Source organism: Neovison vison, chromosome X (assembly GCF_020171115.1).
Source record: "Neovison vison isolate M4711 chromosome X, ASM_NN_V1, whole genome shotgun sequence".
NCBI lineage: Eukaryota > Metazoa > Chordata > Mammalia > Carnivora > Mustelidae > Neogale > Neogale vison.
In genome coordinates, this window is record NC_058105.1 from 20,140,866 (window position 1) to 20,154,886 (window position 14,021).

Consider the following 14,021-nt stretch of genomic DNA (forward strand, 5'->3'; position numbering starts at 1 on the left):
GCTTTCCTGGGACTCACCTGTCAGCAGTGTGGCTCGGTGTAAAGGTGGAAAGCTATTTTCCATTAGCCAGTCAGACCAAACCTCCATTTCTTGAAGAATGGGAATACAGGGAAATACCCTTACCAGCAAACAGGACTCATTGGAACTGTAGTCCTCATTTGGCAACCCAGAAGAAATGCAATTTTTATAATCTCTACAGTTCTTTTTAATGGATATACATTATCATAGTATTACATGGGTCCACAGGGGCCAGTTAGAACAACAGGTCAACCTGTTAAAGATTGAAATCCTCAGACTTAAGTCTCCGCAGTAGTATTGTTTTACTTAGCAACGTTCATCAACAAACATCAGACTGCAGGCTCTTTACAGTTCATTTGTTTCTTCTTATTTCACTTCCATTACATAATACTTTCACAGAACCCTATACTCTGACACACTCAGGAGGAACCCAGTTTCTTTCCTATGCTACCCTTGTTCTATACCCAGCTGTCTTCATACCTCTATTTTTATGAACTAGTTTTTCTGCAGTCCTATATTTAGGTTTTAAAAATGCTTTAAAGGGGCTTGAATCACCAAAACACTGTTCTTGGTACAATATAACTATTGAAAAAGTAGTTCTGTTTACAGATCTTAGGGCGCTAGGGCCTAGAGATGGTCCTTCCGGGAGATGAAGTTGTTACACTGATCCAGCCCCACATTCTCATGTAATACCAAAGTCCCTCCATATAAATGAGCCTCTTGCAAGGATGATGGTGTGCAGTCACACTCAGGATATAGTCTGTGATTTACAAAGTGAGCAAAGCTCTACAGAAGCAGCCGGCTTGGAGCATAAGCCTAGGACCCTATTTTCCTTAGCATTATTTTCCAGTGCAATGAACTAAGTCTCAGAGCTGGTGAATACATTACAGGTTTTGTTGTTGTTGTTGTTTAGTCTCAGATACTCAGATTGTCATAGACATTGATGGAGTCCCCTTGGTCCTTAGTTTCTTGAACCAGATGAAGGTCCTTTCCAGTTCTAAAATGTTCTTTTCTCTCTCAGTTCTCAAAATTATCATTTACTTGGTAGCTTTCATTTATATATAAGTAATTCCTTGGGCACAAGATCTATGTGTCAAAACTATAGACAATTACCTCTAAGTCATTACCTCTTAATCATCTGTCAGTTTTGGCTACCTGCTTTCTTCTTTCACATCCTTTATCAGTACTTTAACTATCTCTTTATAGCCCACAGAGAGTTGGAAGAGAATAGCTAATCCAAAGCAACCACTGCTGCTACTCACAAGTGAAGCAAAAGCTGTCTCAGGGAAAGCAAATGGACCTAGCTAGCCCAGTTCAGACAGAATCTTGGCAGCGAGGTGGACAGTGGTGCCGTCCATCCCAAATGTAGGCATGGAGGTTTCAAAAAGAACAGTAGACCAATTTAAGGAACCCAGGCAGCTCCAAGGCTAGTCTTCGGTCAGGAATCCATAAGCTATGCTTCATTTGCTATTCTGAGTTACCAAAACTTCCCAACACACCAGACACATGCCTATCAAAGACTCCTACAGTGACACAACCTGGAGCCATCAGGGCGACTTTGAGCTTTTGAACCACTATTTCCCTCCACCAGCACAGATCATCAACCTGATTATGTTTCAGTTTTTTACAGGATTTCTTCTTTCATTTTGTTTTGCACAAGAGCTACCACTGTAGGGCAGCATTTATCTGAAACTCTGATTTGCAGTTTTACAGAGATCTAAGATTGATAACCCAAATTAATGTAAAGGTTCTGCAGCATGATCAAAGGCTACAGAAATGGAAAAGTCACTAATGACCGTCTTTTCCTTGATCTGTCTTTCCCATTGCAAAATGGAAAGTGACATTTGACCAGGGAGGTGAGGAGGAATGAAGAGTTCCTCTTTGAAGCCCCCTTTGGAAAATATGTTCAAGGGTTAGAATGTGTGGAGGGTGAACATGCAAAGTCTTTCACAATCATATTTTAAAATCCAGGTCAGCCAATACCTTGACTTTTGTTCATGAAAATATCTACATTTAGGTTGTTCTTATGATTGGTTCTCTCACTAAGAAGTTTAGAAAAAGATGTCCTATCTAAGTCTGTCACAGAGCTTTCCAGGTAAATGACGAAAACAGAATGTAATTACAGTATTTGTGCATTTTGCATTTCTTGACAAGTAAAAAGTAAAACTTGAACCAAAAGAACAAAACTTACTAGGGTTCCCTTCTTTGGACTAGATGACATTATTCTTTAATGCAAAAAAAGGATTACTGAAATGAGCAAATATTGCTTATGATTTTTATTTATTTTTTCCTTTAAATATATCACTACTCAAATATATATATAATATTATATTATACTATATTATATATACATTTTATGAATATAGTATTATTTAGTGTACACCTTAGTTTTATTTACCATAAATTCAGAAAAGAAGTTCATGATGCTTGTAGATAACAGCTTGTAGCTGTTGATTGGAATATCAATTCCACCACATTTACTACCATTTCACATATTATATTATACTATATATAATATATAGTATATATTTATATATAATAATATATATAGATCACATATAGATTATATATTATATATAATATGTATATAATATATATATTTGAATAGTGATATATTTAAAGGGAAAAAATATATATATTTATCACCACTTTACCAGTAAGTGGCATTTGAGGATAATTTTACTAAATTGAAAAGCAAGTGAAAATTGCTTTATTACTATAGAACCATAGGAAAAATGACTGAGGCAGTAGTTTTTAATAATTTTCTCTTCAATTCCAGACTGCTAGTAGGAATTCATTTCAGAACTTAATAAAGCCTGACATCACCAAAGTGGAGCTTTTAAAAGATGTCCACAGCAAAAAAGATCTTATCATTCGTTTGGTAACTCATGATATTAATCAGGAAGTTTCAGAAAATAAAGCAGAAGAGGGCTTAACTTCTGATGAAGATGAAGTTGTTTTACAAGACGTTTTGAGAGAACTTCCAGAAGAACCATTGGACGATCAAGTAAAAGAAGACATGAAGCCCATTGTGAACACAATGGCTTTTTCCAAGCCACCGAAGAGCAAAAGAAATCTGAAAAAATTTTTGTCACTAGGAAAATGTTGTCAATGCAAATCCACTGTAACTACACTGGATACTGAAGCATCACCAAATCAATGGACAGAATCTGAGGAGACACAACGAACTGTTTCTAATGTTGATGTGACTACCTCCAAACCTTTGACTGGCATAGATTCTTCCTTTTGGAAGAGAAAGACACAACTAAGTGTAAGTGACCAACGGGACTCTCAGTGACCGGGTTTCTATAGAGAAGGTATAGAGTTTCACAAACTTAGCTGAAGTAATTTTCATTTGGTAGGAAGAAGAGTGCATAAACTGAATCTGGGCAGTCTCTCCCAACTTTGCTGATATTTACAATAAAAGGGAAATGATTAACGGATGAAGTCAGAAGCCTCAATTAAAGAAAAATAGATCACAGAAAGGGTCCTAGTTTAGTTAGAAGGACAAGAAAAACAGAAAAAGGAAACCACTTAGGAGAAAAGCAATCTAATTATTTAAAATCATAGATTTAAATTTTTTGGTACTCTAGCCTAAAAATATTCACTGGAAGTTTTGTTTGCAGAAACTCCATGCCAGTGGGCAGGACCAGAAGATGGGCTGGAGGAGAGTAAAAAGATTCATGCAAATTCAGCCTATCTGGGTTTGAATTCTGGCTTTGCCACTTAGTAGCTTTGTGACGTTTGGGCAAGTTCCTTAACCAAATTTTTTCTCAAAAATTATTTACCCAACTTGTTGAAACATAGCAAGTTATTCAAAGTATGTTGAATATTCCTCCGTCCATAAGTCCCACCATCACTCTGACACACAGCTCCTTTCCCGGTTCTGTATCCTTCTAGTGATTGATTTGGCCTTATCATCCTCTTGGGTTAGCCTCACCAAAAACAGTGCACTGTACATGCATTTGGAAGATACACATGATTTAGGATATCCTGGTGAGACAATCCCCTGGATTATCTGTTTGCAGTGATTTCCAGGTTGACCCAGAAACTGCAGTGAGCCAGAAAAAAGACAACACAGGGATACAACTCTGGCCAATTCAGAGACTCACCGGGACAATAGCCTCAACACAAACTCAGATCTGTTTATTAAGATCTATTTATTAGGAAGCCATGTGAGATTTTAGGAGCAAACACAGTGTGCCTGATCAGAAGTGCTGGCTATATGGATAACTAAGGAAACATTATGGCATATTTTACTTAAGTTATTACAAAATCTCCTTTTTATAATTATCTGACTTGTACTTTTCCAGAGAGAAGGAAGGAAATCTAGTACTGAACCACCATATTACTTCTTACATAGAATTATGAGTTCATCCTCATACAATGAAGAGGATCTGCCCTCATTTTCTAGGTACAGTCAATTAAAGCAATATGAGTTGGCTAAGAAAATAGAAATCCAAAATGAAAATTATGTTGATGTGAAACATGGGCCCCTCAAGTAATCATGTGAGAAAGCCAGTGTCTCGCCCCTCAAACTCCCCTCACTCCTTCCCCTCGTTCTCCTCTGTGGTTACTTCTTGGGCCTCCCCTTTCCGTGTTCTCTCCCATACCTATTTATGTGGTCTCTACTTCCTTCTTTCTAGTATAGTAGTCTAGTTAGTATAGTTAAAGTCTTTAACGTGTTAGATTCTGGAACCTAAGAGACAGGCCCTGGGTCAACAGTAGTTCCTGCACTAATGGCCCACCTAAAGGGCTTCCTACTTACTTTCCTTATGTACCTAAACACTCAACAGTGTGGCTCTGTCACAGGGATCCCCAAAATGGAGGGGTTATGTAAGTTGGAGCATTCAGGGAAGAATTCTAAAAAGCAGTGGAGTTGGAGTTGGGCCTTGAAGGGTAGATGAGCTTTAGACAAGACCATCCAAATTGGGGAAGACCGTAAGAGAAAGGATGGACTCTGCAGTATTTATAGGAGACAAACAGGGGAAAAAGTACATGTACACTTGAAGTCTGATTAATACTTTTTCTAAAATAGCCTTTTTCTAAAAAGTGCCTAAAATTGTTCCAGTGTTTATAAGAATATTCACTAACTGGGAAGGGTATAGCACTTTGTATCAGGAGAAAACTAGGGTATAAGGAGAAAAGTCTACCTGATTATAACTATATTCTTTTCCACTTGGCACAATGAAATTAAGGTTTCTTTTTGGCCTGATGCCATTTTAGGACACCTACCCCTGGCTTGCCATTAATCCTTTCTCCCTTCATGATTGCTGTAACATACATAAGTAGTAAAGCAGGTGCCTCTCAATTATTTGTGCTACTGGAAAAGAAGAGGGCGTATATAAAAACCAAATAAAAGTCACTGTAGCAGTCATTTTCACTTGCTTTGAGAACTCGAAGACATACCATTCTAGATTTACTTCTATATGAATAATGATTTTGACAGATTGTTCTTTTACTTAGCCAGCATCCTTCATATATTAAATACATAGAAAATGAAATGTCTTTTATCCTTTTTTAGTGATGAGGATGATCGTCGTTCAGACCCAAGTGCCAAAGTAACAGAAGGTTGGATTGATTTTTTTTTTCTTAGATACTATTTAAAGACCTTGTTGTTTGCATTGACAAATTTTCCTATTAGGGAACATGAAGTTAACACTAAGTTTTCTAATAGGTTGACCTACTTTGGGGGAATAGTTAACATGAGCAAACAAGTTTACTTTTTTATGATTTTTTTAAATTTATTTTTTATTTTCAGCATAACAGTATTCATTATTTTTATACCACACCCAGTGCTCCATGCAATCCGTGCCCTCTATAATACCCACCACCTGGTACCCCGACCTCCCACCCCCCGCCCCTTCAAAACCCTCAGATTGTTTTTCAGAGTCCATAGTCTCTCATGGTTCACCTCCCCTTCCAATTTACTTTTTATGAATCACTAAGTTTCATTAATAATCTTGGTATAAAGTACATGGTATGATATTATGGGTTTAAAATTGCCATGCTCCTGTAGGAAATACCCAGGAAGTATGGGTTTATCACATCTAAATGTGGACTAGAGCTCAAGCTACGAGGATTTAATCTCTATTTGAGTGTATCCTTGCTTTGTAGGACTAGCTTAGCTCCAGTAAAATATATTTTAAAAGCTTTTTATTTTTTTAAGATTTTACTTATTTATTTTTGAGAGAGAGAAAGCACTAGCATGGGGAAGCAGCAGAGGGAGAGGGAGAAGTAGACTCCCCACTGAGCAGGGAGCCTGATGCGGGGCTCCATCCTGGGACCCTGGGATCATGATGTGAGCCAAAGGCAGATTCCTAACCAACTAAGCCACTCAGGTGCCCCCAATTGTCTCTGTTAGAACTGACTCATTTAAATATTTACAACTTGAGTTTTTAGTCTCCTATTCTGTATTTTTGGAGTACAATGCACTTCACTACACAAATTTAAAGAATTTTTAAAGCATGAAATAATATACAGTTTTCAAATAATTATTTTCCCATGTGATATGACCATCTCCCAGGGTGTTTTAAAAAAAGATTTTATTTATTTATTTATTTATTTATTTCACAGCAAGAGTGAGAGAGAGAGAGAGAGAGAGAAAATGAAAAGGGGGAGGGGCAGAGGGAGAGGGAGAAGCAAACTCCCCCATGAGTAGAGAGCCCAAGGCGGCGCTTGATCCAAGGACCCTGGAATCATGACCTGAGCCAAAGGCTGAAGGCAGACACTCAACAGACTGAGCCACCCGGGTGCCCAAGTTCCCCATTCTTTTAAACTGCAAAGGATCAATGTGGTTCTCACAGTGGCAGCACTGGCCTAGAGTTTGGAGTGTAATGTTTACTATAAAGGTGGCTTTGAAACACAAACTGCAGGAGTGGAGTTGACCTTGATTATTTCAAGCCTGCAACTCACTCAGAAGGTTATTCAAGAAAGCTATCCTCTTCATTTGTAAGTGGAAACATTAGTTTTAAAAATGAACCATAGGGGTGCCTGCGTGGCTCAGTGGGTTAAAGCCTCTACCTTCAGCTCAGGTCATGATTCCAGGGTCCTGGGATGGAACCCCAGATCAGGCTCTCTGCTCAGCAGGGAGCCTGCTTCCCTTCCTCTCTCTCTGCCTGCCTCTCTGACTACTTGTGATCTCTGTCAAATAAATAAATAAAATCTTTAAAAAAAAAAAGAACCATAGATTATTGTTAAATTTGCCAGAACTCCATGAACAAGTCATAGGCAGAAGATGAGATAACATATCAATGGCGTGCAGCCTGCAGTATGGAATCATCATTGGCTGTTAGAGCCAGAAAGAAGCCATCTAATATAACCCCATTTTAAAGATGAAGAGCCTGAGGTTCAGGGTCAGGAAATGACTTGTCCAAGGTCATACACTGAGTCAGAGTATAGAAGTATAGATCCTAAGTCTCCTAAACCTAAATCCATTGCATTGTTTTCCTCAACTTCATTGCACTACATTATGCTTAGTTCCTATATCCTTCAGTAATATTGCACCTGTCCAGTTGGCTCAATCACATTCAACAAAGAATCTCTGAGCACTTTCTCTGTGCTAGATATGTTCTGAGTTCTGGAGATAAAGCCATGAGCAAGAGAGAAAAAGTCCTTACCCTCATTCTAACTTGGGAGCCAGGGGGCAACATAAACACAATAAATCTAGATAAAAATAAGTCCTCCCCTCCCACCTCACACAGGGTAAAGGCCATGGCTTGCAAAGCTCCCCATGGTCTGGACAGCATTTCTCCCTCCCCATGACCTCTCTGGCCACCTCTCCTGTTTACTCCTCATCACTCCTATTCGCGCCTAATCACTCCACTGCAGCCACACACGCCCTCAGACATGCCAGGCATTCTCCTTTCTCAGAGCCTTTGCAGTTGTTGCTGCCAAAGAACATTCTTCTGCCAGGTATCTGCATAGCTCACTCCTCACCTTCAGATCTTTGCTTAAATATCATCTTCTAAGTACGGCCACCTGTGAGCACCTTCTTTGAAATTGCAACCCCAGCACTCGCTGCCTCCCCAGCACTCCCTATCCTCTTGCCCTGCTTGAATTTGTTCCCCAGCATTTATACTATCTGAGAGATTGTATGTTTTCATTTGTTGGTTGGCTGTCTCCTTCCCCCAGCATTTAGCTCCACGTGGGGAGGGGTTTTTGTCCACTATATCCCCAGAAATCACCCTTGGCCTCATTTCTCACTTTATGATGAACAAAGAAGCACACAGACTTTGAATGGTTGTACAAGGATCCATAAGCTGGCCAAAGCCTGCCTTTCCTGTTGTTCTGGCTTGTGCTCTTTCCACCACACCATGCACCATCTTTCCCAGTTTGGGAGTAAAGAGCCAAGACCTGTACCCAGAATTCTAGGGATCTCACCTCTTTTCAGCCTTTTCTGTTTGCCTAATTTCTGCAATTCTTTACTAAAGCTATTGAGTAATTTTCGTGCCAAAATTTATATATGCCTCTGAAATAACTGTTTTCCAATCTTGTATTTTGACCACAGAAAGTTTTGAATTTCCGGATCTGGAGAATGCAAGCAGTATTAAGGTAAATATTTTTCACCGGCCCCTTATTGTGAGCTAGTGAAGCCCCGACAGAAATAAGGGACTCCCTGAAAACAAGGGACTGCTTGTGTGTCTTGCTGAGGGGGTCTCAGGAAGCATTCCCTTGTCCACACCTTCCCACACACAAAGCTCTCCCAGCTGGGGCCAGCCCCTGGTGCCTGAAAATCCCTTCATCGAAATCCTCACATTTGGGTTCAATTATTGTCTTTATGCAGATACACAAAGTAAGCCACAGCCCCCTTAGCACCTTAGAGCAATGCCACTCAGTTTGGTTCCTGTAGCCTCTAGAGAAAAGCTGAATGGGAGTGAGTCACAGTGCGCTCCCAGGTAGGTCCAGGCAAGGGACCTGGTGTGGGCAGGGAGAAAACAGACGCTTCAAAGAGGAAGGGGCACTGCTTGAGCGAAATGAGTGCTGATTCCAGCTACTTCCAAATGTTCCTGAGCAATGACCCTTCATAGGCAGCTTTCCAAAATTCTGGCCGACTCCTCAGTGTGATCCCAAGAAATTTCCCTTCCCTAGGGTGCTCTTAGGAAGTTTTCAATAATGGCTGAAGCCATAGATCCGCCTGGAACCTCTTCTCTGTTTTGTATCACTTTTGCTTTCCTCTAGGTTTACTCTAACTGCTCCCCAGTGTGCGTGTACATACACCCTCTCATACATCCATCATCAGTTTTCCAGAGACTTCTCACTTAGCAATACTAACGTCTATTTGACCCTCAAGCATCACTTAGAGGCCTGTCCGGAGGCCTGCTGACAGGCTTTTCCATTGCTAAGCTGATTCCCTGGCTCATCGTAATTCTTCTTGCTGATTGTCCTTCTCACTTGCTGACTGTTTTCCCAGTGTAAAATTAGAAAGGCCTGATCCGTTAAGATATTCAGCATTCTTTATCAAGTAGCACAGAAATTCCTACTTGCATTCAGCTCCAGGTAAACATTAGTCAGTGTACACATGAGGACATTGACTCTTCAGTGCCAGGCATAGAAAAAGAAGCCATCATGTTTCCCTTAATGCCAAAGTTTTTACCGTAGTCTACAGGCCCTATATGAGCTGCCCATCCTCTCTCTTCCCAACCCCCTTTACTCATATGTCACTCTGTTACCCCTCTGTCCACTCACTGTCATTCCTCCAGCCTCACTGGCCTCCTTACTGCTCTCCTAAAATGTGAAGCATGCTCTCACCTCAGGGCCTTTGCACTAGCTCTTCCTTTGCCAGGGACACACAATTCCCAGATGGCTGTGTGTCTTCCTCCCCCTCTCCTTCCAGTCTTTGCTCAAAAGTCACCATCTCTGTGAGGCCTTCCCTGACCACCCCATGTTAAGATGGAAACCCACACACTATCCTCCCTTACCCTGCTTTATTTTTCTTCATAGCACTAACATCACTCTTCAGTCAATCATTCATTCATTGAATAATTTTTTATCAAGTGCCTACTATGTGCCAGGCACTGGAGATTCAGCAGTAAAGAAAGCAGACAAATATTCCTGCTCTCATTCTCTGGCAGACTTTATATTCACTTGAATATAAGCTTCGTGATGGCAAGGGCTTTGTTTTGTTCATTACTAACACAGGACTGAAATAATAGTAGATGTCCAACAAAACTTTTTTTTTTTTTAAAGAAAAGTCTTAACCATCAGAGCCAAATCTAGTGTCTGTGTTGGGAGCTCCCTAGCCCTCTCCCCATTAGTCGGATATATACCATATCTGGGAACTACTACACAGAGCAGAGGTTCTGGATCCTGGCTGCACGTTCAAATCATCTGGCAAACTTTAAAAACTGATCCCCAGGCCTCAGCCCCAGAGATTCTGATTGGTCTGGGTTGCAGCCTGGGCCTTGGGAGTTCTAAAGGGTGCCCAGGTGATTTTAATGGCTGGCCAACGTTGCAAACTCTTGACTTAACCTACTCATGTCAGGCCATTCAGAAGCATCTGTCCCCCGACTCCCCACCCCCGCCTTCCTTTCTATCAAGTGAGCTCAACCTGGCTGCACATTAGAGTCCTCTGAGCAACTTAGATAAACGCTCGCCCCACCCTCAAGGGTTCCTGTTCAATTGTCGTGGGGCCAAAGCGTGCCTATTTTTAATATTTATCCAGCTGGTTCTCTTGTGCTGCTAGTGTTCAGAACCAGTTCTTTAGGTTGTCCCCGTCCCAGCTGATCCCTTTAAATATCCTGTTTTGCAATGACTTAATCCATAAATTGCCTCGAATCTTCTTAGAAGAATTAGAGTCAAACGTCTACAGTAATACTCTGCCCTCCACACCATCAATACAAAACACAGTTTCTCTCATCGTGCATGCATTTATGCCTCGGTGCATGGATTGGCCACTTCCTTTATAACTGCCACCACCGCGCGGTGGCCACCCTGCTGCCTGACCACCTCTCCCAGCCTATTTTGTGCCCTTCTGGGGTCAGGCCACTTCTGTATCCCAGGTGATAAAGAGCCATAGAGCAGAGCCAGGATCCACGCTCCTGCAGCCGCACGCTAGTCACTGACTTGCTCCACACCTCACAATTGTTAAGTTTAAAGGGAGATTGGGGCAGTGACATGGACATCCCTTTTCCCCTTCTCCCCTAAAGACCCACCAATCATTATCTTCTCTCAGAGAAGGATCTAAAACATGCCATTTATTCCAAGCCCCAGGAGGGAGGGGGAATGCATGGCTGGCACTTTCTTCAACCTGGGACACTTGGGCCCTTGAAATGATCCTACAGGGGCAGTGCGTGACCAAGTCTGGGGCCAGTCCTGGGTGCCATGAGAAGTTATGCCTAGAAACAGCCCAAATCCCAGAGAATAACTCTTTGAGACTGCAGAGTACCAACACTGGGGTGTATGAGTGCCACATGGTTGTGCTTTGTCCCTTGAGGGTTTCTAGGCATTTCTAGTGTTTGCTGTCCAACAAAGGACGGAGGCTTAAGCTAGTATTTCACCTCTGTCTTGGCAGTTTATCACCCTCTATCAACGTGAAAGTGCTCTGGCCAGCCTGTATTCTTCAAATGATGGCATTTCAGGTACAATGTATTTATCATTTTCTAGTAAACCTCTCAATGACGTCATTCTAAATATATTCACTCCCCCTGCAGTGAGTGGCTCCTGCCTTGCACCCTCCCCCGCCACCAATGTGGGGTTGAAACAATATTACTTACCGTGTAGACAGACTGTGGTTTGCGAGTTGTTACACAGTTCCCAGTTGAACCTCCCAGCAAAGGGGGGCCGGTTCCGGGCAGTAACATGTATCAGGTCTCAGCCACACACCAGGCATTCTGCTAAGTGCTTTTCTCACATCCACCTGGTGAAGCACCATGTCCCAGGGCAGTGTCCCTAGGTGTTGTCAGTGACAGCTCATTTGCTTTGGGATCACCCAGGATGCTTATAGCACATGGCTCGTCCTGTAACTAAAAGTTGTTGGCTTGCTTTTTCAGACTGTGTATCTCTCCATTCCAGACTTTGTCTTTACCTCTGCAGATTTTTACTTTTTCCTGATTTCTAGGTGGTTCTTATTTTGTCAGCTACTGGCACGATCCAGTACTGCATTCTTAATTTGAAAAGCTAAATGTTCCCCCCCTTATATGGGAGGAAATTTGTTGTCTCCTACCTTACTTTTAATCATCAATTGTTAAGATTCCCAAGGTTATACTGCTGGAGAAGATTAAAAGCTAGGTAACTGCAAAAGCTAGAGGAGAACTTTGTCATTTACTAGAAACAAGAAAGTATGTGCTTTATTGCCCTGTGTCTTTTCATGACATCCTGTCATCATGCATCAGCAACACAGATAAATGCTCGTTTCTGTCCTTATAGATACAGTAATCATTCTGTTAACATAAACTATGATATGATTTGCACAAGTGGTGCAGGAAAAAATGGGTCCAAATGGAGACTCTTACTGGCTCCACAAGTCCTTTATAGCTCACACAACAAACAGATCATTTGGGGTCAGTCAACTGAAAATGTACCCAAAGCGAGTCAGAGATGATAACATTTTTTAATGCACTGCTGCTTTGACCTGGACATTCTGAAAGGGATGCCCACACTGTTGAGAACTGGAAGTTACCTGTTCATGGGGAATCAGTGCCTCAGGCTGTTTTGGATAGCTATCGATGGCATGAGGGAGAAGGTGCCGCTGAGCTGGCTCAAGAAGCATCAGGGAGTGGGGAGTACAGAGCAGCACATCGGAGCCTGCACTCTAGTGGCACGCTGGCCACCTTCCGTCCTCATCTAAAGTCACTAAGGTCTTCTGAGATGAGGCATCCGACCTCACTGAATGTCTCTGGTTTCCTTCCCAGGCATGTCAGAAGGAGAAAATAGTGTGTGTTATCAGGATGTGTGCTGAGTCATGTACAGAATTGCTGAATCACTATACTGTACCCCCGAAACTCATATGCCACTGTGTGTTAACTACACTGGAATGAAAATTAAAAACTTAAAAAGAGGGGGGCATCTGGATGGTTAAACATGTGCCTTCAGCTCAGGTCATGATTCCGGGGTCCCATATCGAGCCCCGCATCGCATTCCCCACTCAACGGGGAGTCTGCTTCTCCCTCTGATCCTGCCCCTCAATCATGCTTTCACTCTCTTTCTCTCTCAAATAAATAAAATCTTAAAAAAAAAACTTTTGAAAAAAGACGGTGAAAGCACTTTAAAACTCAAACGTTATTACCTAAGTGCTTTTTTCTGAATCCTAAATCATCAACCCCAGCCTCACAGTCTTAATTGGAAAGCCCAATAGATGACCACAGTTCTCTTTTTGGTTTGTTCGCAGATGCTGGTAAGCCCAGCACTTCCAAACAAGGGTCTGAAATGATGAAGAAGGTATCAACAGCTCTGTCCAAAGTGTTTTCAAGATCTAATGCCAGTGCTTCCAAATCTTCCTCACCCCCACCGCCCCCTCACCAGGACAGAAGCTGAGTCCGCAGCACCTAACATCAATAAGGGTGCTGACCTTCCTCAAAAAAATAAATGGTTTTTGAAACATGACATGGTGTCCTACACACCGATTCTTATAAATACTTTTAAATTCTTATAAATAAATAAGAGCGAAGAACATACACAACGGCAGCTGGAGAAAAGAAGGGTTTGATAAATGTTTCTGATAGGCATTTGGCACAAAAAGAGGGACTCTGCCTCCCATTGAGATTCAGCTGGTAACAGGATTCAGTCTCTGCTTTTGAGGGCACTGAAGTGTTGCTGGAAAGAGACTAACTTAAAACCAAAACGGTAACACCAGTAAATATGTGAGTCATCACATATTTTGTGCGCTCTAGGAGTTCAAAGAAGGGACTTGCGGTTGTGAGCTAGAGTGGTCGGTATGAGTTTCCTGGAGGAGCTGGAACTGAGGCAATTCTCAAAGGGCACGTAGGATCAGGTAGGTCTGGAAAGCACCAGGAAGGCTTTCACCTCTGGTCCCCAGAGCTGCATACGATGCCACCATGCCTGAA

General features: G+C 41.7%; 1 protein-coding gene across 1 annotated transcript in view; it reads left to right on the forward strand.

Moving 5' to 3' along the window:
* The window catches only part of LOC122896730 (fibrous sheath-interacting protein 2-like), a 68,522-nt gene extending 55,003 nt beyond the window's left edge, over positions 1-13,519 (forward strand). The window contains exons 18-23 of the mRNA XM_044234778.1: positions 2,798-3,289; positions 4,332-4,432; positions 5,543-5,589; positions 8,528-8,571; positions 11,531-11,597; positions 13,346-13,519. Of these exons, the coding sequence (XP_044090713.1) occupies positions 2,798-3,289; positions 4,332-4,432; positions 5,543-5,589; positions 8,528-8,571; positions 11,531-11,597; positions 13,346-13,491 (897 nt within the window). The 3' untranslated portion in view covers positions 13,492-13,519. The remainder of the gene's footprint in view (positions 1-2,797; positions 3,290-4,331; positions 4,433-5,542; positions 5,590-8,527; positions 8,572-11,530; positions 11,598-13,345) is intronic.
* Positions 13,520-14,021: the final 502 nt, after the last annotated feature.